Source organism: Nelumbo lutea, chromosome 2 (assembly GCF_056320005.1).
Source record: "Nelumbo lutea isolate HS-2025 chromosome 2, American lotus-T2T, whole genome shotgun sequence".
In the NCBI taxonomy this organism is placed as follows: Eukaryota; Viridiplantae; Streptophyta; class Magnoliopsida; order Proteales; family Nelumbonaceae; genus Nelumbo; species Nelumbo lutea.
This window is the reverse complement of record NC_142685.1, coordinates 22,687,427-22,710,908: the sequence shown is the minus strand read 5'-3', so window position 1 is coordinate 22,710,908 and position 23,482 is coordinate 22,687,427. Positions and strand designations below refer to the sequence as shown.

The 23,482-nt window shown below is 41.5% G+C and overlaps 1 protein-coding gene across 16 annotated transcripts in view; it reads left to right on the top strand.

Moving 5' to 3' along the window:
- LOC148869156 (transcription initiation factor TFIID subunit 1-like) overlaps nucleotides 1-23,482 on the top strand; it is a 197,337-nt gene that overhangs the window by 30,257 nt on the left and 143,598 nt on the right. For 15 of the 16 annotated variants that reach the window (XM_088973213.1, XM_088973212.1, XM_088973209.1 and 12 more), the window contains one exon: nucleotides 5,888-6,009. In XM_088973213.1, coding sequence (XP_088829339.1) covers nucleotides 5,888-6,009 — 122 coding nt within the window. Of the gene's footprint in view, nucleotides 1-5,887; nucleotides 6,010-23,482 lie in introns of those variants that run through there. The other variant, XM_088973215.1, reaches the window with a different exon arrangement.

Genomic DNA, 23,482 nt, shown 5'->3' with positions numbered 1-23,482 from the left:
AACAGTGTTGTGAACAATTCCTTGACCGAAGTTAGGATGTCATCACTATCCGGTGAAGTTTCTTCTAAAGATAACAGACCTGTTATAAGGTCCTCAAACCTGGAGAACCCTAATCTGCATAGCTTGCAGATCACAAGTGTGCTATTGGATGAGTATAACTTTAGAGAGTGGTCTGTCTCAGCAAGATTGTTCATTACCTCTCGTGAACTCACAGGCTATTTGGATGGAGATAAAAAGGAACCAGAAATCAGCAGCCTTGAATGCACTGTGTGGCACAAGGAAAATGCCACAGTTATGTCTTGGTTGCTGGCCTCCATGACTCCTTGGGTGGCCAGAACTGTTCATCTTTTTCCTACAGCCACCAAAATCTGGGAGAAAGTATCTAAGACATATGGCCAAAAGAAGAAAAATGCTAGAATCTACAGGCTGAACCAAGACATTGCAGCCCTAAGGCAAGGAGACATGTCTGTGGCAACATACTTTGCAACACTAGAAGGTCTCTCGGAAGAGCTTGACCATCACATGATTTTGGATTGGGAAAATGCCAGGGATAAGGAGAGGCATGACAAGCAGATTGAGGAGGGCAGAGCCTTCAAGTTCCTAGCAGGCTTAAACCCTATATATGAAGGTGTAAGGTCACAAAATTCTAGGGAGAGATGAATTACCTAAGCTTCATCATGTTTACTACCTGGTTAGGAATGAAGAAGTATGGAGAAAGAAGATGCAGGTTGACTCCCAGACACAAGCAACAGAACTATTCGGAGAACATTCAGCCTTAGTATCCACTAAGGGAAGCAGATTTTCAGACAAGTGTACCCATTGTGGTGGTGAGAAACACACAAAGGAGAAATGTTGGGTCTTGTACCCTCATCTGAAGCCAACTGCTCTGAGAAAGGAAAAAAGGCAACATAAGGGCCACACAACAAGTGGGAATCTTGCCACCAACAACAGTAGTGACATCTCTTCGAGTAGTCAGCCAGTGTCCTCTTCCACCACAAAGCAGGTTGTTGATTCCTTTGGACCAAGTACCTTGGGCTTTACAACTAGTGAGGTAGAGGTTCTCATCTGGGCATTTGCCCGTCTGAAGAACAATCCTTTAGCTTCCACCTCTCTTGCCAAATCAGGTACAACCTCTACATTTAATGCAACTAGTTCCATTAGTTCTAGCTCTTGGGTGATTGACTCAGGAGCCACTGACCATATGACACATATGTCCTCATTATTCTCCTCATATCATTTATTGTATGGCCAGGATAAGATGAGAGTAGCTGATGGGTCCCTCTCCACCATCTCGGGAAAGGGAGTGGTTGACCTAAGCAAGGATCTCTCTCTTAAATCAGTCTTACATGTTCCTAGTCTTACATCAAATTTGTTGTCTGTTTCAAAGCTTACAAGAAATTTGAACTGCAGTATAACTTTTTTTCCCTCTCATTGTGTTTTCCAGGACAGATTGACGAGGAGAACGATTGAGAGTGGTCATGAGTATGAGGGCCTCTACTATTTTGATGCAGATGTCAGTTCAGCACTACAAGCTTCTGCTACTACTAGTCCAGAAAGTGTGGAGTCAAGAGCTAGGCTGCACTTGTGGCATGCTAAGCTAGGTCATTTGTCTTTTTCTTCTTTAGCAATGTTGCTTCCTGATTTATGTAAGGGCATTCCGAGTCAAAGTTTAGTTTGTGATGTGTGTCAAATGTCAAAACAGTGCAGATCAATGTATCCAATTTCTAGTAATGAAATACAAGCCTCTTTTGATTTGGTCCATTCTGATGTTTGGGGTCCTTCACCCATTGTCTCCATTGATGGCTTCCGTTATTTTATCCGTTTTATTGACCATTATTCTCGGTGCACTTGGATTTATCTGTTAAAAGGATGTGAAGAAGTTCCACGGATAACTATGATGTTTTGCAAGATGATTGAAACACAATTCGGGAAGAAGATTAAACAATTCCGTTCAGACAATGCAGCTGAATACTTTGAAAGATCTCTGATTCTCCCTTCTTTTTTCAGATTTGGATGGAAGAGGATTCTCATTCTCCCTTTTTTTTTCTTCCTCTTTCATCACCTTCCACTACTCCTAGCTGTAACATTTTGGGTCGACCTAGTGAGACTCCCACTGTGCCAGTTACATCTCCAGCTTCAACTGATGCTCCTGATGATCCCAACAGGCAAGAGAAAGAGATACTTACATACAGTAGAAGGAAGAAGGGCCCTCAACCTCATGATTGCAACTAGTTGGACTCAGATCAATCTGTCTCTGCAATCCAAGGTAATTCTGACTCTCTCAATTCAGATTTGGATCTTCCCATTGCTCTCCGTAAGCCTGTTCGTTCTTGCACCACTCGGCATTCCATAGTTGATTATGTCTCTTACTCACATTTATCACCTACCTATCATTCCTTTGTGTCTGCTCTTTCCTCGGTATGTGTCCCTTCCAGATATTCAGAGGTGGTATCTGATCCAAGATGGAAAGAAGCCATGAATGAAGAGATGAAAGTCCTAATGAAAGCAAGAACATGGTAATTGGTGGACCTGCCAGAAGGGAAAGGCACTGTTGGGTGCAAGTGGGTATTCATAGTAAAGCACAGGGAAGATGGGTCAATTGAAAGATACAATGTCAAACTTGTGGCAAAGGGATATACACAAAAGGAAGGAATCGACTACAAGGAAACCTTTGCCCCGGTAGCAAAGCTCAACACAATCAGGGTTCTCCTTTAATCACTTATTTCCTGCACATCAAAAGTTTGTGTCTCTCTTGTCTTCTGTTTCCATTCCCAACTCTGTCCAGGAAGCTCTTGCCTCACCGGATTGTAAGACAACGATGGATGAAGAACTTCATGCTCTTTAGTCCAACCATACATGAGATCTTATCTCCTTGCCTCCTAGAAATCAAGTAGTCGGTTATTGATGGGTGTATATGGTCAGGCATTGACATGATGGTAGTGTTGAGAAGTTTGAGGCATGACTAGTGGCAGGGATATACTGAGACATATGGTGTTGGTTACTCAGAAACCTTTTCCCCTATTGCCAAAATGGGTGGTTATTTCATTAGCTGTTAATTATGACTGGCTCATCTTTCAATTTGATGTGAATAATGCACTCCTAAATGGTGACCTCCATGAGGAAGTATATATGGAGCAACCTCTTGGTTATGTTGCTCAGGGGGAGGTTGGAAAAGTGTGTAAATTGCGGAAGCTATCTATGGATTGAAACAATCACCAAGGGCTTGGTTTGGCCAATTTAGTAGTGTGGTACATGAGTTTGGCTTGAAGTAGTGTAGCATTGATCACTCGGTGTTTAGCAGAAGCACTTCATCTGGGAGGATAGTTTTGGCTGTGTAAGTTGATGATCCTCACAGGTAGTGATGCACAATGAATTATTGAATTAAAGCAATTCTTGCAGCAACATTTTCAAATTAAAGGATCTAGGCTTCTTAAAATATTTTTTTTTGGGTATTGAAGTTGCATACTCAAAGTGGGGAATTTCCCTATCAATGGAAGTATGTCCTGTTAGTTCCTTCAGTGTGTGCGTTGTGTTAGTTTATCCATACAGGCCTGAGCAAAAGAGGCAAAGTCTACTGTCAAACGGCGTTACATGCAGTTATGTGGGGAGTTTGGGAGGAAAGAAAAGGAAAGAAACAAGTGCTTATTTGATAACAAGATCAGATCCCTTGAAGAGTTAATATCAGATATTTCTTTTCTCTGTAATCTCTGGGCTGCTAATTCAGAGCTGTTCCAAGGCCTCTCAATCGATGACCTTAAAAGAAATTCAAACAATTCTGCTCCTTCCAAACTTCCCTCAAACCACCCAGAGACAGCCTGTACTATTTAATGAAGGAGGGATGACTTTAAACTTCGATGGAAGTGCTACAGGCAATCCTGGCTTAGCTGGAATTGGGGGTATCTTGAGGGATGAATTGGGTAGTATATGCTGGGTCTTCAGTGGCCCAATGGGCTATGCTGACTCAACTAAGGTTGAAGTGATGGCTGCTCTCACTGGAATCAGAATAGTAAAAAGCTTGGGTATTCAGAATTTATCTATTGTAGGAGATTCAGAAAATGCCATTAAATGGTTGAAGGACAAGGTGGGGGGTCCTTGGAGGTTGAGTCATTATCTGGCAGAGGCAAGAGATTCCTTGGAATATTTAAATGCAAACTTGCTTTGGATCCCGAGGGAGCTGAATCACATTGCAGATGGATTAGGAGCAGGATTAGAAAATCTGTATAGCAATAGGCTTCCCCCCTTGTACGCTTCTTAGGGTTTTTCCCTGTGTAGTACATCTGCCCATGCACTCTTTGCTTCTTTTAATGAAATTTGGTTAATCTTTCCTCAAAAAAGAAAAAAGAAAAAAAAAGAAAAACACACACACAAGTCCAGTACTTCCCATTGGTAAGGTGTAGAGAGAGTGTTGAGGTATCTGTGGTGCTTTGGGATGTGGTCTACTGTATAAGAAAGGGGGAGAATTGTCTTTTGAAGGGTATTCCTTAATGGACAGGAAGTCTACTTCAGGATATTGTACATTCTTTTGTGGGAATCTTATTACTTGGAGAAGCAAGAAGCAAAGTGTTGTTTCCAGTAGTAGTGCTGAAGCAGAGTATAGAGCAATTGCACACACCACTTGTGAATTAGTTTGGTTGAAACATCTCCTCCAAGAGATAGACATTCCTATTGACAAGCCAATCGAGTTATTTTGTGATAACCAAGCTGCCACTCAGATTGCTTCAAACCCAGTCTTCCATGAAAGAAGTAGGCATATTGAAGTTGATTGTCATTTTGTGAGGGAAAAGGTGACACATGGTACCGTGGTTACACCATATGTGAGATCAGAGGATCAACTAGCTGATCTGCTCACCCAAAGCTTAAGCCACACTTGAATGGATTACATTTGTAACAAGCTGGAGCTTTATGATATTTATGCTCCAGCTTGAGGGGTAGTGTTAAAGTCTAGTTGATAGGGGCAGTTTTGTCCTTATATACCTTTGTTGTTAGTCTATTTGTTCAAATATCTTCTTAAGGGAATTATTGTAATTTCTGTCATCTTTTAGAAGCTAATACTTGGGTCGATAGTGAGAGAGTTAAGTTCGATACTCTCTCTCTTGAAAACCTTTTTTTCATCTTTTCTCTTCTTCTTTTCTTATATATTTTCTCTATCAACTGAACATTTCTACTGTGATTTTCTTTCTTTTTCTTTCATCAAATTTTAAAGTTTTTTTTTTTTTTCTAAGTTAATAGAGAGGAAGAGGAAGGAAGAAAACTTGAGAAAGGCTTCTGAAGCATTAGGAGGAGAAATTTGGGATGAGGAAGGAGGCCTAGAAGAGTTTGGTGAGGTGGAATATTTACCTGAGCCTAGTAATTGCTTTGTTGGTGATGCAGTTGATGCCAAGAGTGGTTTCGTATCCTGTTTTCTCTCCCTGTTTTCTGTTCTAGGCAGTTAGTAGGAGTTGTTGTTGTTGGGTTTGGAGGGTGTTATCTTAACACCTTGTATTCAGTATTTTCTTTTTTTAATAAAGTTTTCTGATACTTATGAAAAAAATAATGGAAGCTAGTCCTCTTTTTATCCATTTATCATCTATAAGAGGGCTGGATATTCAAAATGAAGAGGCTACCTGAAATATTTGGGCCACTTTCTTTTTTTCCCCATTGTTTGAAACTTCTACTTTGGTTAATGAAATATCCTCTTATGTGCAAAAAAAAAATTATGTTGGTGGTAAATTTATTCTTTCTTATATTGTGCATTTATTGCTGAATTTCTTTGATAATAGTGATTTTTTTTTATCCAGATGTATTTCTTGGAGCTTCATCTATATTTGTGTTTCACTCAATGAAATTGCTATTGCTTAAAATTCTTGGAGTTTCATCACAAATCTGATGACTTTTATTGTTGTTTTAGATGAGCAAAATGAGCATATTGAATTAATTTGCGATGAAGAGAAATCACCTGAGAATAATATGGCTTCTATTGAACATTTTGAAGTTGGGACTCTGGCCGTTGATTTTGAGGATTTCCAGGAGGTTGGTTTGATAGATCTGTAAATATTTCTTTTTATTTAAGGAACTGATCCCTATATTATAGATTGTTTCTTTCATGGAAAATGGTGTCTTGTTCTTCCTTGTGGATTTTTTTTATATATTTGTTTTTCTATTTAGAAGAATTCATAAGGTCAAGGGTTAACAACCTTTATTTTATTTTATTTTCGATAAATAACAGCATTGTATTCGCAGCAGAGAAGAAAACCCCCATCTATGCAGAATAGACAGCAGGGACAGTACAAAGGTAGCAAAATAGCTGATTACATAAAACTATACAAGATTCTATTCAGGATATAAATGGATCCCTGGCCCAGGCAATCTCCATAGAACCCCTTGAGAGTTGACCCAAGCTCGAGCTAAACTATCTGCTCAGGAGTTAGCTGATCTAGGGATCCACCTGAACAAGCAGTTCAGGTTTCTCCCAGGTTTTGGCCTCCCTAACCAGTACTCCGAACATCCAAGCTGGTTCTGCATCAGAGTTAAGACATGGGATAACAACTTTACAGTCACCTTCAATGATCACCCCCTTCCAATTCTATCGTGCCAGCAGTTTAAGTCCTTGTTTTACTGCTAATGATTTGGCCCTTGAAAAGATACCAGCACCAATTTCACCACAGAAGCTTATCTTCATCAAGCCAGTTTCATCCCTTACCAGACGACCAACCCCTGAATCACCCAGGTTACCCAAGCAGCAGCCTTCAAGATGGAGCTTGAGACTGCTTGCTAGTGGTGGCTGCCAAGCGATTAATCTCCTTGGTCTGCCCATTAGGATACCAACATTGAATTGCCATCCTTAACAAATCATCCATTTTATTGTCTCTTAATTCCTCATGCTATCAATCAATGGGCCACCTTTACCTTGATCAGATCAGTCAAGACTCCCACCCCTACCTCCTTATTATCAAACACTGATGCATTTCTTTTCCCCCAGATGCACCACAGAATTGCTGCCCTAATACAATGGTTCAACAGTTTCATTCTTCTAGTGTAACAGCTGAACAGATCTTGTGAGAATAACTCTATGGCATTTTGGGGAGAAGCCCAAGACTTCCTAAACAAATTAAAAAAAATAATTCCAAATCTGGCTAGTATAATGACAAGGTAGAAAGATATGGCTTGAGATTTCACATTTTGGAGACTTAGAACACTCACATGTGGAGATAAACACCATGATTTGCTCTTCCTTTGGAGTCTATCACAAGTGTTAAGGATTTGGAGAGCAGCTTCCCAACAGAAACCTACGGAGGGGAGGGACTTATCAAATTGGTCTTTGAAGGAAAAGAGGAAGTGAGAGGCTGGGATTGGGCAGTATCAAGCAATCTGAAAAAACGAAGTGTTAGAATGCTCGAGTCAGGGGTATTTTGGTCATTCTAATGTATCTTATTGAAAGTGAAATGTCTATTGTATCTGAGTTTTAGTTGTGTCCCATCTTCTATGAGGGACAAAATTGTCTTTCTTGTAACTCAAGTTTTTCATGAATAAAAGTCAAGTGGGTTGGCTAGGAGAGGTAAGTTTGTACATCCTCTCTTCTAGTCTGGCTGAATACTTTTCTCCTCTCCTTCTTCTTCTTTCTCTTTTCTTTCTTCCTTCTTCTTCTCTACTTTGACCTAGAAACAACTAGGGTTTATTCACATGGTATCAGAGCATTAAGGTCTGGTGTTCATTTTTTTTCTTGCTGCTGTCTTCTTCCTGGGTTCACCGCCATCTTCACAGTAGGTTTCTTCATCCTATAGTTGATCTGATTGAAGACTCGATAAAGGGCTGAAAAGGAGTTGTCGTTTTGAGGGCCTAGAGGTGAGAATGCCTCTGGCCGGTGCTGTGGTAGTCGTTGAAGTGGTATACTAGAGAGGGCTGGTCGTATACAGGTATGGACACTGCTGTCGTGTGTTCAGAAATGGACTGTGAATGCTGATTTTTTTTTGTGTGCATCGAAAGTTAGTTGTTGTGGTGCTAGGTGAAACTGATACACATATCAGTCATGTTTTTTTTTGTGTTTTCTTGCTCACATGTGTGCTGAAAGAAGAGTGGTAGACTGCTGATGTCCACGACAGCAGTGGTGTGGTGTTGATTGTGTTGTGGTGGCTGGCATATCTATGTTTTTAAATGCTTAAAAGTGAACCCCTAGACCTTGTGTGTAATCAGTTCTGCAGTTTGCAGAACAAGTGTTCGATGAAATGACTGAGTAATTTCAGTAGTGGTGTGTTGGTGGTAAATGATCCTGTAGTGTGCAGTCCAAGTGTTTGATGTGTTGACTGAATGATTTCAGCTTTAGAGTGTAGTGTGTAATGTGCAGTTGAAGAAAGTGGATTGGTGGTATTGTAAGTGAGATAAGTCTTGTGACAAGTGTGAGATTGTGGTGTATATTCAGAGGAGACATAATTGAGATGGCTTCAACTGTAGTTGGGAATGACAACAAAACAGGCATCATGCTCTCTTCAGATTATCTAAGTGTTCAAATGACATTCATCAAGTTGAGTGGTGAGAACTATATACCATGGGCAAAATCTGTGGAGGTTTTCTTGAAGGCCAAGAGGAAAGTAAAACATGTGAGGGAAGAGAAACCTTCCTCTGATTCTCCTGGGTTCAGTGATTGGGAACAAGATGATGCACAGATAATGACATGGCTTTGGAACAACATGGAACCAATGATTAGTGTGAACTTCATGTTCCTAGATACAGCCAAAGAGATCTGGAATCATGCTAAAAAGTTGTACTCTGGACAAGACAACACAACTAGGGTATATCAGTTATACCAAGAGTACTTCAATTTGAAGCAAGGAAGTCAAAGCTTAGAAGAGTATTATGCAAGTTTGAGAAATATCCGCAATGAGCTAAATGTGTATCACCCTCTCACATCAGATGTCCAGATCCAACAATAGCAACGTGAACAACTTGATGTGACTAGGTTTCTTGTGGGCTTGAAGGCTGAGTATGAGCCTGTCAGAGCACAGATATTGGGGGGATCAACTCTCCCCTCACTTGAAGAAGTTTTTGCCCGTCTTAAGAGGACATCCATTGAACCAGTGGAACATTCTTCCTTCTCTGATAGATCTGGTTTGGTAGTGACTAAAGGGAGTAGTCGTGGAAGTAGAAGTGGTGGTGGCAGCAGTGGCCCTCCAAGTAGCCGTGGTGGACACATGTTTAACCGGGCCAGTGGCTGGACTGGAGGTCGTGAGTCAGGGGGAGGCCGTGGAAAAGGAAGGGGTAATGCTCAGAGAAAATGTACACATTGTGGCTTAGAGGGGCACACAATTAATTTCTGCTATGATTTGCGTGGTCCACTTAACACTTGGGCTAACCATGTTACATTTAAGAGTAGTAGCACAATTACTGAAAGCCAGCAAATTGCACCAACCCCCTCCACACCCACTTGTGCTTCCGGGCAGGAAATGGTGAGTGTACCACGGGAATATATGAGCAGTTCCTTCAAACATCTCAGTAGAACACAACTACACTTGCCCATTCAGGTATGACTTGTTTAGCTTCCAAAGCCTCACCCTAGATCATTGATTCTGGCGCCTCGGATCATATGTCTGGGACTCCTGATGTATTTTCTTCCCTTTCTCACACCTCCACATCTCAGACAGTTACACTTGCTAATGGTTCTACATCCTCTATTTGTGGTGTTGGTGATGTTAATCTCTCTTCATTGTCTTTAGCATCTGTTTTATATGTTCATAAGTTCCCTTTTAACCTTATGTCTGTTAGTAGATTAACCAAGTCCCTTAATTGTTCTGTAACCTTCTATCCTTCTTCTTGTGTGTTTTAGGATCTAAAGACGGGGACGAAGATTGGTGGAGGGCATGAAGCCGGTGGTTTGTATTACCTTGATGGTGGTGGCCTTCTAGTGGCTTTTCAGTCGTCTCTTACTCCTCTCCAATGGCACTGCAGACTTGGTCATCCCTCTCTCAAGGCTTTGAAGCTCCTAGTTCCTTCCTTAAGTCATCTTTCATCATTAGATTGTGAGTCATGTCAGTTGGGAAAACATCATCGAGTCTCATTTAGTCCAAGAATTGATAGTCGTGTCTCAAGTCCTTTTGCTTTAGTTCATTCTGATGTATGGGGTCCAGTTAAAGTGGTGTCATATAATGGGTTTAAGTATTTTGCAATCTTTGTTGATGACTTTTCAAGGATGAAATGGATCTATCTTATGAAAGACCGTAGTGAATTGTTCTTTATTTTTCAGAAATTTCATGCTGAAATACGCACTTAGTTTGGTGTTAATATGAAAATATTTCGCTCTGATAATGCCAAAGAATACAACTCCTCATCATTTCAGCAATACCTAGAACATCATGGAATAATTCATCAAACTTCTTGTGCCTACACCCCACAACAAAACGGTGTAGTTGAACGGAAAAATAGACAACTTCTTGAAACTGCTCGGTCCTTGATGATCAATATGCATGTCCCAAAGCACTTTTGGCGTGATGCTGTTTTTACATCCTGTTTTTTGATAAATTGGATGCCCATGTCAATCCTTGGAAGTCAATCCCCTTTCTCCGCGTTGTTCCCCACTTTGTCTCCCTTTTCTCTCACCCCAAGAGTCTTTGGTTGTGTTTGTTTTGTTCAGCACTTGGGGCCTGGAGTAGACAAGGTAGATGCTCGGGCTACGAAGTGTATTTTTCTTTGCTACTCAAGGACTCAGAAAGGGTACAAGTGTTATAACCCTAAGTTTCATAAATCGTTTGTGTGCCCGGATGTCACCTTCTTTGAATCAGTTCTTTTTTTCTCCAATGCCGGGGTCTCTTCTTCTCCCTCTATGGTTCCTCTTCCTATTCCGGTTGTGGAGCCCCTTCCCGTAGCTCCCACTCCTACTGCAGATGCACATCATATGCCGGTTACTACAGAGAGGCCGCCAATTACTCAAGTGTATACTCGCAAAAGTGCTCCGGCTCCTCCTCCACTTCAGCACCCGTCGACAGATCCTGCTACTGCTCCTTTTCCTTCAGATCTTCATCTCCCTATTGCTTTGTGGAAAGGTAAACGTACTTGTACTTCTCATCCCATTTCAGACTATGTTTCCACTACTCACCTTTCTGCTTACTATTGCAAGTTTCTATCATTACTCTCATCGGTTCCCATTCCCAAGACTGTACAGGAAGCCCTTGCCTCTCCACGGTGGCGACAAGCCATGGAAGAAGAACTCTCTGCTCTACAACATAATCATACGTGGGTACTCATCACCCTTCCTCCTGGTAAGCACACTGTTGGGTGTAGATGGGTCTATACAATGAAGCATCTTCCTGATGGTAGTGTGGAACGATTGAAGGCATGGTTAGTGGCCAAGGGCTATTCTCAGTTATATGGTGTGGACTATATGGAGACATTCTCTCCTGTGGCTAAAATTGGTTCAGTTCGGGTGTTGATCTCATTGGCTACTATGTATGATTGGCCTCTCCTACAACTTGACATAAAAAATGCCTTCCTACATGGTGATCTTGTTGAGGAGGTGTATATGGAGCAACCACCAGGGTTTGTTGCTAAGGGGGAGGATGGTAAGGTGTGCAGGCTCAAAAAGGCAATCTATGGACTGAAACAATCTCCTCATGCATGGTTCGGCAGGTTCAGTGAAGCGGTGAAGGCCTTTGGGATGAAACAGTGTCAGGTTGATCATTCTGTGTTTAGCTATAACTCGAAAGATGGAAAAATCTTGCTAGTCGTGTATGTGAATGATATTGTCATAACTGGAAGTGACAACAATGGAATTGACAGGCTGAAAAAATTCTTACAGGACCACTTCAATACGAAAGATCTGCGGAAGCTAAAGTATTTCTTAGGAATAGAAGTTGCGAGGTCAAAACAGGGGATCAACCTATGTCAGAGGAAATATGTTCTTGATCTACTTGAAGAAACAGGGTTGTTAGGTGCTAAACCAGTAGGGACTCCTTTGGAACTCAATGCCAAGTTAAGTGTGAATGTAGGTGAAGAGTTTGATGATCTTGGAAGATATAGAAGGTTGGTGGGAAAGTTGAACTACCTGACCATTACCCGACCAGATATATCATTTGCTGTGAGTGTTGTGAGTCAGTTTATGCAACATCCTCGGGTTCCTCACTGGGAAGCTGTTCTGAGAATTGTTAGGTACCTAAAGGGTGCTCCAAGTTGTGGTTTGTTATACCAAAAAGGAGGACCTCTTGAGATAGTAGGGTACACAGATGCTGATTGGGCTGGCTCTATATCAGACAGGAGGTCAACCACAGGGTATTGTACCTTCTTGGGTGGCAATCTTGTAACTTGGAAGAGCAAGAAGCAAACTGTGGTGGCAAGAAGTAGTGCGGAAGCAGAGTACAGGGCTATGGCCCATACCACATGTGAAATAGTATGGCTGAAGAACCTACTACAGGAGATGGGTTTCTCAATTGTCAAACCCATGAAACTATAATGTGATAACCAAGCTGCTGTTCACATCTCATCCAATCCTGTCTTCCATGAAAGAACTAAACATATTGAGGTGGATTGTCACTTTGTGAGAGATAAAGTGATAAGTGGGGTAATAACTACATCTCATGTGAGCTCAGGAAATCAGTGGGTAGATATCTTCACAAAAGGATTGTCTCGGGGAAGAATAGATTACATTTGTAACAAGTTGGGACTATATGATATATACTCTCTAGCTTGAGGGGGAGTGTTAGAATGCTCGAGTCAGGGGTATTTTGGTCATTCTAGTGTATCTTATTGAATGTGAAATGTCTATTGTATCTGCGTTTAAGTTATGTGTCCCATCTTCTATGAGGGACAAATTGTCTTTCTTGTAACTCAAGTTTTTCATGAATAAAAGTCAAGTGGGTCGGCTAGGAGAGGTACGTTTGTACATCCTCTCTTCTAGTCTGGCCGAATAGTTTTCTCCTCTCCTTCTTTCACTTTTCTTTCTTCTTTCTTCTTCTCTACTTTGACCTAGAAACAACTAGGGTTTATTCACAGGAAGAAATGAAGAAAGAACTAGAAGGGCATGGAATCCAAATTCTCTCATCCTGTCCAGAAAAACAAATGAAAACAGGATTCAGATTTTGCAAGAAATCTAACAGGTCATTTGGCTCCCAATATTTGAACATCTCCTAAATCTCAAATTCCAAGAGATGTTGTCATTTTCAAGGGTGGCCATATCAGAAACAGTTTTATTTTTATGCAAGAATAGGCTATACAAGCGAGGGTAAGCACAAGAGAGGGTAGTGCCACTCACTCACCCCACCATATGTCTTCCCAAAATTTCACTCCCACCCATTGGAGCATATCCCATGAATGATTTTGATTACCAAATGCCACAAAGAATTGATCACAATGGGAAATCTCAAAAGTCACTTCCCAAACCAGGAGGTTATAGAAAGTAGATTTTATAAGAGGCAACCTGCCTCCCATAGAAATATAATTTCTTCCAAGCCACCAATTTTTTTGTAAACCTTTCTATGACATCTTCCCGAAAGCCTAGATCTTGTGGAGAGCCTCCTACAGGTAACCCATGATATTTGATGAGCCAACTCTTTATTATTACACCCTAAAATGGCTGGACTCTTCCTTAGCTCCCTCTGCTCTAAATGAATCCACACTAAGTCCCTTTTAGAACTATTAGAGTTAGCCGAATAAGGGTAGATTAGTCAACTCACCTTGGTTAAGTTATGAGCTTATGTGGCAGTCTTATTAGAGGTTCTCTGTCCCATACTAAGTAGGGGCAGTTTAGTCCTTGTACATTTAATTAGAAGCCTAATCACTATTAAGAGGTCGACTGATAGGGTTTAGTTATCAGGTTCGACAGTTCTTTCATCTTCTTCTTCTTCTCCTTCTCTTTCTTCTTCTCCTTACTGGTTCGGACTACTGCAGCTACAGTAGAAACATGGTATCAGAGCGTGACAACTTCAGTTCGTGACCTGTTTCAGTTCGTGACAACTTCAGTTCGTGCTTCAGTTCTCTCCTTTTCTTCTCTGGGCTGTCAATGGAGATAAGTGGTTCGTCCCAGGCCTGAAACATCACAGCTCTTCTTTTTTCTGGTGCACAGAACCTCCTTTCCTAAGAAAACAACTTCAGCAGTGAATGGTTGGCTGAAGCTCTCAAACGAAGGTTGGTTATCTCTCCTCTGTGTGCTGTTGGTATTTCTGGGTTGAAAATCTTCAAGAACTTGAGAGGACTGATCAGAACCTAGAGAACTAGGTTGGTTGTTGCCTTGGTTCTTGGAAAAATTCCAAGAACAGGCTGTGTTTACAGTGACCAAATGGTGTAAGGGCTGCTACTGTAGGGGGCCGAATGGTGCAAGGTGTAGCGCAATGGTACTAGTTGAGTTTTTGTTGGTCTTGTGGTGCCCTTTTAAAAGCGTTAAAGCAGGTCTTTATTGTGTGTGACAACTATGGCTGTGTGGGGGTGCTTGTGATGCACAAACTCTGTTGAGTAGTTGTAAGAGAGCTTGCATGTGGTTAGTAAGTGCTGAATTAATGTCGGTGTAGTTTGTGTTTTTTTTGTGAAATCAGTAGTGGTGTGGATAAGAACAAAGGCATGTGTATCTATCATTGTGTTTAGGGACTGCTGTAGGTTCTGGAACATCAAACTCTTGATAGTAGCACTTAGTTGGTGATTGGGAATTCAGATTAGAGGCAGCATTGAAAGAGTATCATGGCAGCAATCGGAGATGGCTGTAGTGATCAGAAACCTAGTGTGGTGGTTTCCTCTGACTATCTAGGTGTACAGATGACCTCAATTAAACTGAATGGTGAGAACTATGTTCCATGGGCCAAGTCGGTGGAAGTTTTTCTCAAGGCAAAGAGAAAAGTGAAGCATGTGAAAGAAGATAAACCACCGACTGACTCTCCAGGGTTTGATGATTGGAAACAGGAGGATGCTCAAATCATGACATGGCTATGGAACAGTATGGAACCCAAAATAAGTGCCAATTTCTTGTTCTTAGATACAACTAAGGACATATGGGAACATGCCAAGAAGCTGTATTCTGGGCAAGATAATACTACATGGGTATATCAGCTCTATCAGGAGTACTTTGGTCTGCAACAAGGAAATAAAACCCTAGAAGAGTACTATGCCAGTATGAAGAACCTCAGAAATGAACTCAATGTCTATCATCCTCTCACTCCAGATGTTAAGGTTCAGCAACAACAGAGGGAACAACTAGATGTCACAAGGTTCTTAGTGGGGTTGAAATTAGAGTATGAACCAGTTAGGGCCCAAATATTGGGGGGCTCTACCCTTCCTACACTTGAGGAAATGTTTGCTCGGCTTCGCAAGATTTCTTTGGGACAGACAGAGAATCCCACATAGTCTGATAGATCAACTTTTGTGACAGCCAGAGGAGGTGGACGTGGTACGAAAGGGGGAGGACATGCCTCTCGAGGAGGTAGTGGTGGTTCCATATTTGGCCGTGGTGGTGGTCGTGACTCAGGGGGAGGCCGTGGCAAAGAAAAAGGCAGCTCTACAAGGAAGTGTACCCACTGTGGCAGGGAAGGACATTTCGTAATTTTCTATTATGATCTTCATGGCCGCCCTCCCTCTAAATGGGCCAATCATGTTGTTGCTGGTGGGGTTGATGTCAGTGATAATCAATAGGCAGACCTAACTCCTTCCACATCTACATCTGTTTCCGGAAGGGAGATGGTGAGTGTATCGCGTGATGAGTATGAGCGGTTCCTTCAGTCCACTTCACAGCACACTACTGCTACTCTTGCCCACTCAGGTATAGCTTGCTTGTCATTTAAAACCTCTCCTTGGATTATTGACTCTGGAGCCTTTGATCACATGACCGAGACTTCGGGTGTGTTCTCTTCTCTCTCTGAAACTTCCACATCTCAAACTGTTACCCTTGCCAATGGTTCCTCCTCTCCCATCTGTGGTGTTGGCAATGTTGACATGGCTTCTCTTTCTTTATCGTCTGTTCTATATGTCCCTAAGTTTCCATTCAATCTTATGTCTGTTAGTAAATTAACCAAGACTCTTAACTGCTCTGTTACTTTTTTCCCTTCCTCTTGTGTTTTTCAGGATCTCAGGACGGGGAAGAAGATTGGTGGGGGGCATGAAGCTGGTGGATTGTATTACCTTGACGGTGGTGGATCGTCAGTTGCACTTCAGACTTCACTCACTCCTCTACAATGGCATTGTCGACTGGGACATCCTTCTCTCAAGGCACTCAAGATACTAGTTTTGTCTTTGAGTCATTTGTCAGTGTTACAGTGTGAGTCGTGTCAGTTTGGGAAACATCGTCATAGTTGAAAGTCGTATGTTGAGTCCTTTTGCTTTGGTTCATTCAGATGTTTGGGGCCCGATCAAAATAGAGTCTTATAATGGTTACAAGTATTTTGTCACTTTTATTGATGATTGTTCAAGAATGACATGGATTTATTTAATGAAAGAAATGAATGAATTATTTTCCATTTTTCAAAAATTCCATGCTGAAATACGTACACAATTTGGTGTTCCAATCAAAGAATGGCATGGCATCATTCATCAAACCTCATGTGCATCCACTCCTCAACAAAATGGGGTGGCTGAACGGAAGAACCGTCATCTCCTTGAAACAGCTCGGTCTATTCTTCATCATATGAGTGTTCCTAAACGGTTTTGGAGTGATGCTGTACTTACTGCGTGTTTCCTCATTAATCGGATGCCCTCCTTTATTCTTCATGGTCAGTCTCCCTTCTTTATTTTGTTCCCCACCTTGTCTCCCTTTCCATTAACACCTTGTATCTTTGGCTGTGTGTGCTTTGTTCACAATCTGAGTCCTGGAATAGACAAGTTGGATGCACGCTCCATTAAGTGTGTCTTTCTTGGCTACTCTCGGACTTAAAAAGGGTACAAGTGTTACAATCCCATTACTTGGAAGTGCTATGTCTCTGTTCCCTTATTCTCAGGAATTGAATCATCTTCGTCTCCACCTTTACTTCCTCTTCCTCTTCTGGTCAGTGATCCCGTTTCGGGTGTTCCTGTTGGAGTTGACTCGTCACCTCATCCAGTGCAGACCCCTACTGAACGACCACCAATTCGGCAAGTGTATACACGTCGAATGACACCGGCCCCTCCTCCAGCTTCTACCTTGTTCGCGGATCCTGTCGTTGCTCCTGTTGTTGAACCTTCAGGACTTGACCTACCCATTGCCTTACGGAAAGGTAAACGTAGTTCTACTCTCCATCCCATTTCCAATTTTGTTTCAATATCTCACCTTTCCGTCTCACATCGCCAGTTTGTTTCACTATTGTCATCTATTTCCATACCTAACAATGTCCAAGAGGCTCTTAGTTCACCTGGGTGGAGGCAGGCAATGGAGGAGGAACTCTCTGCTCTTCAGCATACTCACACGTGGGAGCTCACTACTCTTCCTCCTGGTAAGCATGTTGTGGGTTGTAAATGGGTGTATACTGTTAAATACTTGCCAGATGGTAGTGTGGAGCGTCTGAAAGCCAGACTTGTTGCTAAAGGGTATTCACAGTTGTATGGAGTGGACTATATGGAGACTTTCTCTCCAATGGCTAGGATTAGCTCTGTCCGTGTGTTAATTTTCCTGACAGTTATGTATGATTGGCCCTTATTTCAACTTGACATAAAAAATGCCTTCCTTCATGGTGACCTTATAGAGGAGGTATATATGGAGCAACCACTTGGGTTTGTTGCTCAGGGGGAGGCTGGTAAGGCGTGTAGACTGAAAAAGGCAATTTATGGGTTGAAACAATCGCCTCGTGCTTGGTTCAGGAAGTTTAGTGAATTGGTGAAGAATTTTGGAATGAAACAATGCCAGGTTGATCACTCAATGTTCAACTGTGACTCAGAAGCTGGAAATATTTTATTAGTGGTCTATGTGGATGATATTGTCATAACTGGCAGTGACAAATTGGGGATCAACAAACTCAAGGTCTTTCTGCAAAATCATTTTCAAACAAAAGACCTTGAGACATTGAAGTATTTCTTGGGTATAGAAGTTGTTAGATCAAGACAAGGTGTAAATTCGTGCCAAAGAAAATATGTTCTCGATCTATTGGACAAAAAAAGACTGTTAGGTGCAAAACCGGCTGAGACTCCTATGGAACCAAATGTTAAGTTGAGCAGTGATACAGAGGAAATATTTGATGATCCTGGAAGGTATAGACGACTAGTGGGGAAGCTGAACTATTTGACTATCTCGAGACCAGACATCTCCTTTGCAGTTAGTGTGGTGAGCCAATTTATGCAGAACCCTCGTATATCTCTCTGGGATGCAGTTCTTAGAATTGTAAGATATTTGAAGGGAGCTCCGGGCCGTGGGCTATTGTATAAACTAGAAGGAAAACTTGAAGTAGTTGGGTACACGGATGCAGATTGGGCGGGCTCTGTGTTTGATAGAAGATCTATTATAGGTTACTGCACATTTCTTGGAGGAAATCTTGTGACGTGGAAGAGTAAAAAGCAGACGGTTGTGGCTAGAAGCAGTGCTGAAGCCGAGTACAGAGCCATGGCACACACTACATGTGAATTAGTGTGGTTGAGGAATCTCCTACAAGAAATCGTGTTCCACATGGATAAACCTATGAAGTTGTACTGTGACAATCAAGCTGTGCTCCATATCTCATCCAACCCTGTTTTTCATGAGAGAACAAAGCACATAGAGATTGATTGCCACTTTGTGAGGGAGAAGGTTCTTATTGGAGAGATAAGCACAGAACATGTAAGCTTAGGTGATCAGTGGGCTGATTTGTTTACAAAAGCCTTAAGCTCAGGGAGAGTGAACTATATATGTAACAAGCTGGGATTATATGACATATTCTCCAGCTTGAGGGGGACTGTTAGAGTTAGCCAAATAAGGGTAGATTAGTTAACTCACCTTGGTTAAGTTATGAGCTTATGTGGCAGTCTTATTAGAGGTTCTCTGTCCCATACTTAAGTAGGGGCAGTTTAGTCCTTGTACATTTAATTAGAAGCCTAATCACTATTAAGAGGTCGACTGATAGGGTTTAGCTATCAGGTTCGACAATTCTTTCATCTTCTTCTTCTTCTCCTTCTCTTTCTTCTTCTCCTTACTGGTTCGGACTACTGTAGCTACAGTAGAAACAGAACAATTGACCTTCAACCTAGATACCTTCTCCACAAGCTCAAGGATTCCCTTCACATGGGTTGGCTATCGTTCAAGCGGTCCATTCATTTGAGACTTTTCTCCAACCTGGTCTGCATTAGGGCCAATATAGGAATTTCACTCCACAACTAATAACTTAAGTGGCAATCTTCAATCTTCTTTCGTTCTCCACATATCTTTCTCCTTGGCTGAAAATTTCTTCATTTGGTTATCACTCCTACCTTGAGCTTTGTCAGATTCCTCAGTTCCCCCTGAATGGGAAACATTAACCTATCTCATACTGATCTGGTAATTTTATTGTTCTCCTCTTCCCCATTAGAAATCTTCCCATCTTTGGTATTTCTTGTTGCATTCTCTCAGAAACTTCTTTTGCAACTCAGCTGTGCTGATCACCTGTTTGCTTAGTGCAGGTATCAATGTTGACCACTCCTGCTTTTGGCCTTGTACATTTTCTGTCATCATCATCAGCACCGGTGACCTAAGGTGTGAGCTTCATTCCTTTACATCTAGTATTTCAACCCTGATTTGAATGTTGTACTCCCCGAATCAGTTAAACCATGTGAGGGATCTTCTACCTATCTTTAGCTTGAACAAGAATTGCTGCTGCTTGAAGATTATTAAGGGTTCCAGTTTCCCTTGCAACACCAACGAAACAACCACATGGGTTCCAACTAATTTCCAATGTTATCGAGTTCCACAAATGAAAAGGTAACCAGTAACCCAAATAACTGATCCCTACTTCCTTGCTACTCCAGTTATCGAGTCCTATTTTCCTTACTACTCCAGTTATCGAGTTCCATTTTTTTTTAAACCATATCTCCCTTCTCTTGAAGCTCCACATAATTAGGGCTGCTTGGATGCTGAATTCAAGTGGGTGAGAAGTTAGGGATGCAAACATATCGGATTGGATTCGAATAGGGTATATTTGAATCCAATCCAATGATCTGATCGGATCTCACAAAGGTCAATTTGAATTCAAATCTGTTAAGGATGTTGGATATAGAACAGTCCTCTTGAAGTATAGGACTGCTTGAGATTAGATGCAAAACCAGAAAAATGAATAAGAGAAGATTAAGAAGTTGAGAGAGAGAGAGAGCTGGCGGCAATGAGAGTTAGAGAGTGAGAGGTTCGAGCTAAACCTCCCTCTAATACTCTAAACATTTTATTAAGTTAATCTTTGAAATATTACAGAGAGGCCCTTGAGTGGGCAAGAAATTACAGAAAAAGAACATTACAGAGTATGGGCCCAAAATAGGGCCCATTACAGGGGGTAACATAAACATAACATGAAATAACAGTCTATGGGCCATTCGGCCCATCTCCTCTATACTCCCCCTCAAGCTGAGCATAGATGTTAATCATGCCCAGCTTGCCAGTGTCATTTTGAAGCCTTGTCTTGGAAATACCCTTGGTGAGGAAATCTTCCAGTTGTCCTTCCGAAGTAATGAATGGAAGACACATTTCACCAGAAGAGAGACTCTTTCTCGAATAAAGTATCTATTAGCCTCAATATGTTTTGTTCTATCATGTTGTACTGGGTTGTGAGCAATGTTGATGGCAGCTTGATTATCACAGTACAACATCATGGGTTTGTCATGATCAATCCCAATTTCTTCCATTCAGGACCTTAGCCACAACAATTCCGAAACTCCATGTGCCATGGTTCTATACTCTGCTTCTGCGGAGGATCGGGCCACAACTGACTGTTTCTTACTCCTCCAAGAGACAACATTACCAGCCACCAAACTGCAATACCTTGAAGTAGATCTTCTATCATCAATATTTCCAGCCCAATCAGCATTAGTATAGGCTTCAAGTTTCAGATGACCATGCTTGGTGAATAGAATTTCTTTTCCTAGAGAACCTTTCAGATAGCACAAAATCCGTTCTGCTGCTGCCATATGAGTATTTCTAGGAGCATGCATGAACTGACTAATACAATTGACAGCATATGTAATATCTGGCCTAGTCATGCACAGGTACAGATGCTTCCCAAGAGGTCTCTGAAAGACCCCTTTGTCTTCCAACAATGTTCCATTCGAAGCTGAAAGTTTGTGACTCATATCAATGGGAGTTGCAGCTGGTCTAGCACCCATTTTTCCCGTTTCAGACAACAAATCAAGGACATATTTCCTTTCTGAAATAAGAATCCCATCATTGGATCTAGCAACTTCTATGCCAAGGAAGTATCTCAACTCCCCTAGATCCTTAATCTCAAATTCTGTACGGAGGAAAGACTTAAGGGCCCAAGTGCCTGAGGCATCATCACCAGTCACTATAATGTCATCAACATACACAATGAGATACATTGCTGGAGATCCACTTTTCTTCACAAAGAGAGTATGATCTGACTGTGTCTGAACATAGCCGAATTTAACAAGTGCAACTCTAAATCTCTCAAACTAGGCTCTAGGAGATTCTTTAAAGCCATAAAGTGATTTCTTCAATTTGCATGCCTTTTCTTGCATATCTTTCCCATACATTCCTGGAGGGAGACACATATAGACCTCCTCATGTAAGTCATCATTCAGAAATGCATTCTTTACATCTAACTGATAAAAAGGCCAATCAAAGTGAGCTGTCAAAGATAAAAGAACCCTCACAGATGTCATTTTGGCAACAGGGGAAAAGTTCTCCAGGTGGTCAATCCCATATGTCTGTGTGTAGCCTTTTGCAACAAGTTTGGCCTTGTACCTCTCAATAGTCCCATCAACCCTGTATTTAATGGTAAAGACCCACTTGCACCCAACTGGATCCTTCCCTTCAGGCAAATCCACCACCTCCCAAGTATCATTCTTGTGTAGAGCATCCATTTCAGACTTCATGGCATCTCTCCATTCTGGAATCCCAATAGCTTCTGACACAGACCTAGGAATGGGGTTAGAAGCAACTGAAGAGAGGTAAGCAAAGTATGAAGGAGAATGTAGATCATAGGAAAGGTGTTTGGAAATGCAGTGTGCAGTGCACTTCTGCTTTCCTTTCCTAACAGCAATGGGGACATCAAGATCCGGGAATGATGGTTCCAAAGGGGCTGAAGCAGTACCTGTTATCTCATCTGTGATTGGGAGTGTATGAGCCTCATCTGTTGTAAGGGAAACAACTTGCTCATTCCTGGATCTTTGCCTTTGATACACCTTAGGATTATGGGTAGGACGAGGAGGTAAAGAAATAGGAGCACTAGGGCAAGATGAATGAAGTGGCTGATCCTCCTTTGATTCATTTTGTGAGGATATAGGCTTGTCAAGTGACTCAACTGGGACAGGAAGAGGAAGAGCAAATACTTGTGACAAACTCTCCCCCTGTGGATAATGTCCTTCCTGAGAGGAACCATAAAAAGGAGAAAGCTCGTCAAAGGTAACATCCATAGAGACATGTCGAGTGCTAGTCTTTGGATCAAAACAACAATAACCCTTTTGTGTGGGGGAATAACCAAGGAAGTTGCACTTGTGGGCTTTTGGTTCAAACTTATGCCTCTGGGCACTTGGAATGTGAACATAATAAGTACAACCAAACACATGAAGAGGAATAAGAAAAAGATCCTTGTCTGGATGAAGAAGACTGAAAGGGGATTTAAACCCTAAAACCCTGGATGGCATACAGTTTATAAGATAGGTAGCAGTAAGAACATCACCCCAAAATCTTGTAGGAACATGTGAGGCAAACAAAAGGCTTTTTGCAACTTCAACAATATGTCTATTTTTCCTTTCAGCAACTCCATTTTGTTCAGGGGTTCTAACACAAGAGCTTTGATGAATAACCCCCATGTCAGAGAGATACAAGGATAAGCTCTTCTCAAAGTACTCTTTTGCATTGTCAGATCTGAAAACTTTGATTCTGGTATCAAATTGGGTTAAAACAAGCTCATGAAATTGCCTCACCAGTCTTGGGACTTCATCACGGGATTTCATTAAGTATATCCAAATGAATCTAGAAAAGTCATCAATAAACAAAATGAAATATCTATAGCTCCCCATAGAAGATAAGTGGTAAGGCCCCCACACATCAGAGTGCACAATATGAATAGGAAAAGAAGCTCTTTTATTTCTTACAGGGTAATTGTTTCTACAATGCTTCGACAACTGACATGACTCACATTTGAGACTGGACACACTGACTTTCTTAAACAATTCGAGAAGTAAATGACTCAAAGCAGAAAAAGGTAAATGACCAAAACGACAATGACTCAACATAATTTGACTATCAGACTCTGAAGAAGTAGGACCAAAGGCAACATTCTTGGGATGATCAAGGCATTGGCCAGGAGTGTCGAGCAAATATATTCCATTCGCTTCATGGCCACTCCCAATCACCTTCTGAGATTCCACCTCCTGAAACACACACTGAGAAGGAAAAAATGTTACAAGACAATTCAATGACTTGGTCAAGTTACTAATAGATAATAAATTGGTATTCAATTTAGGT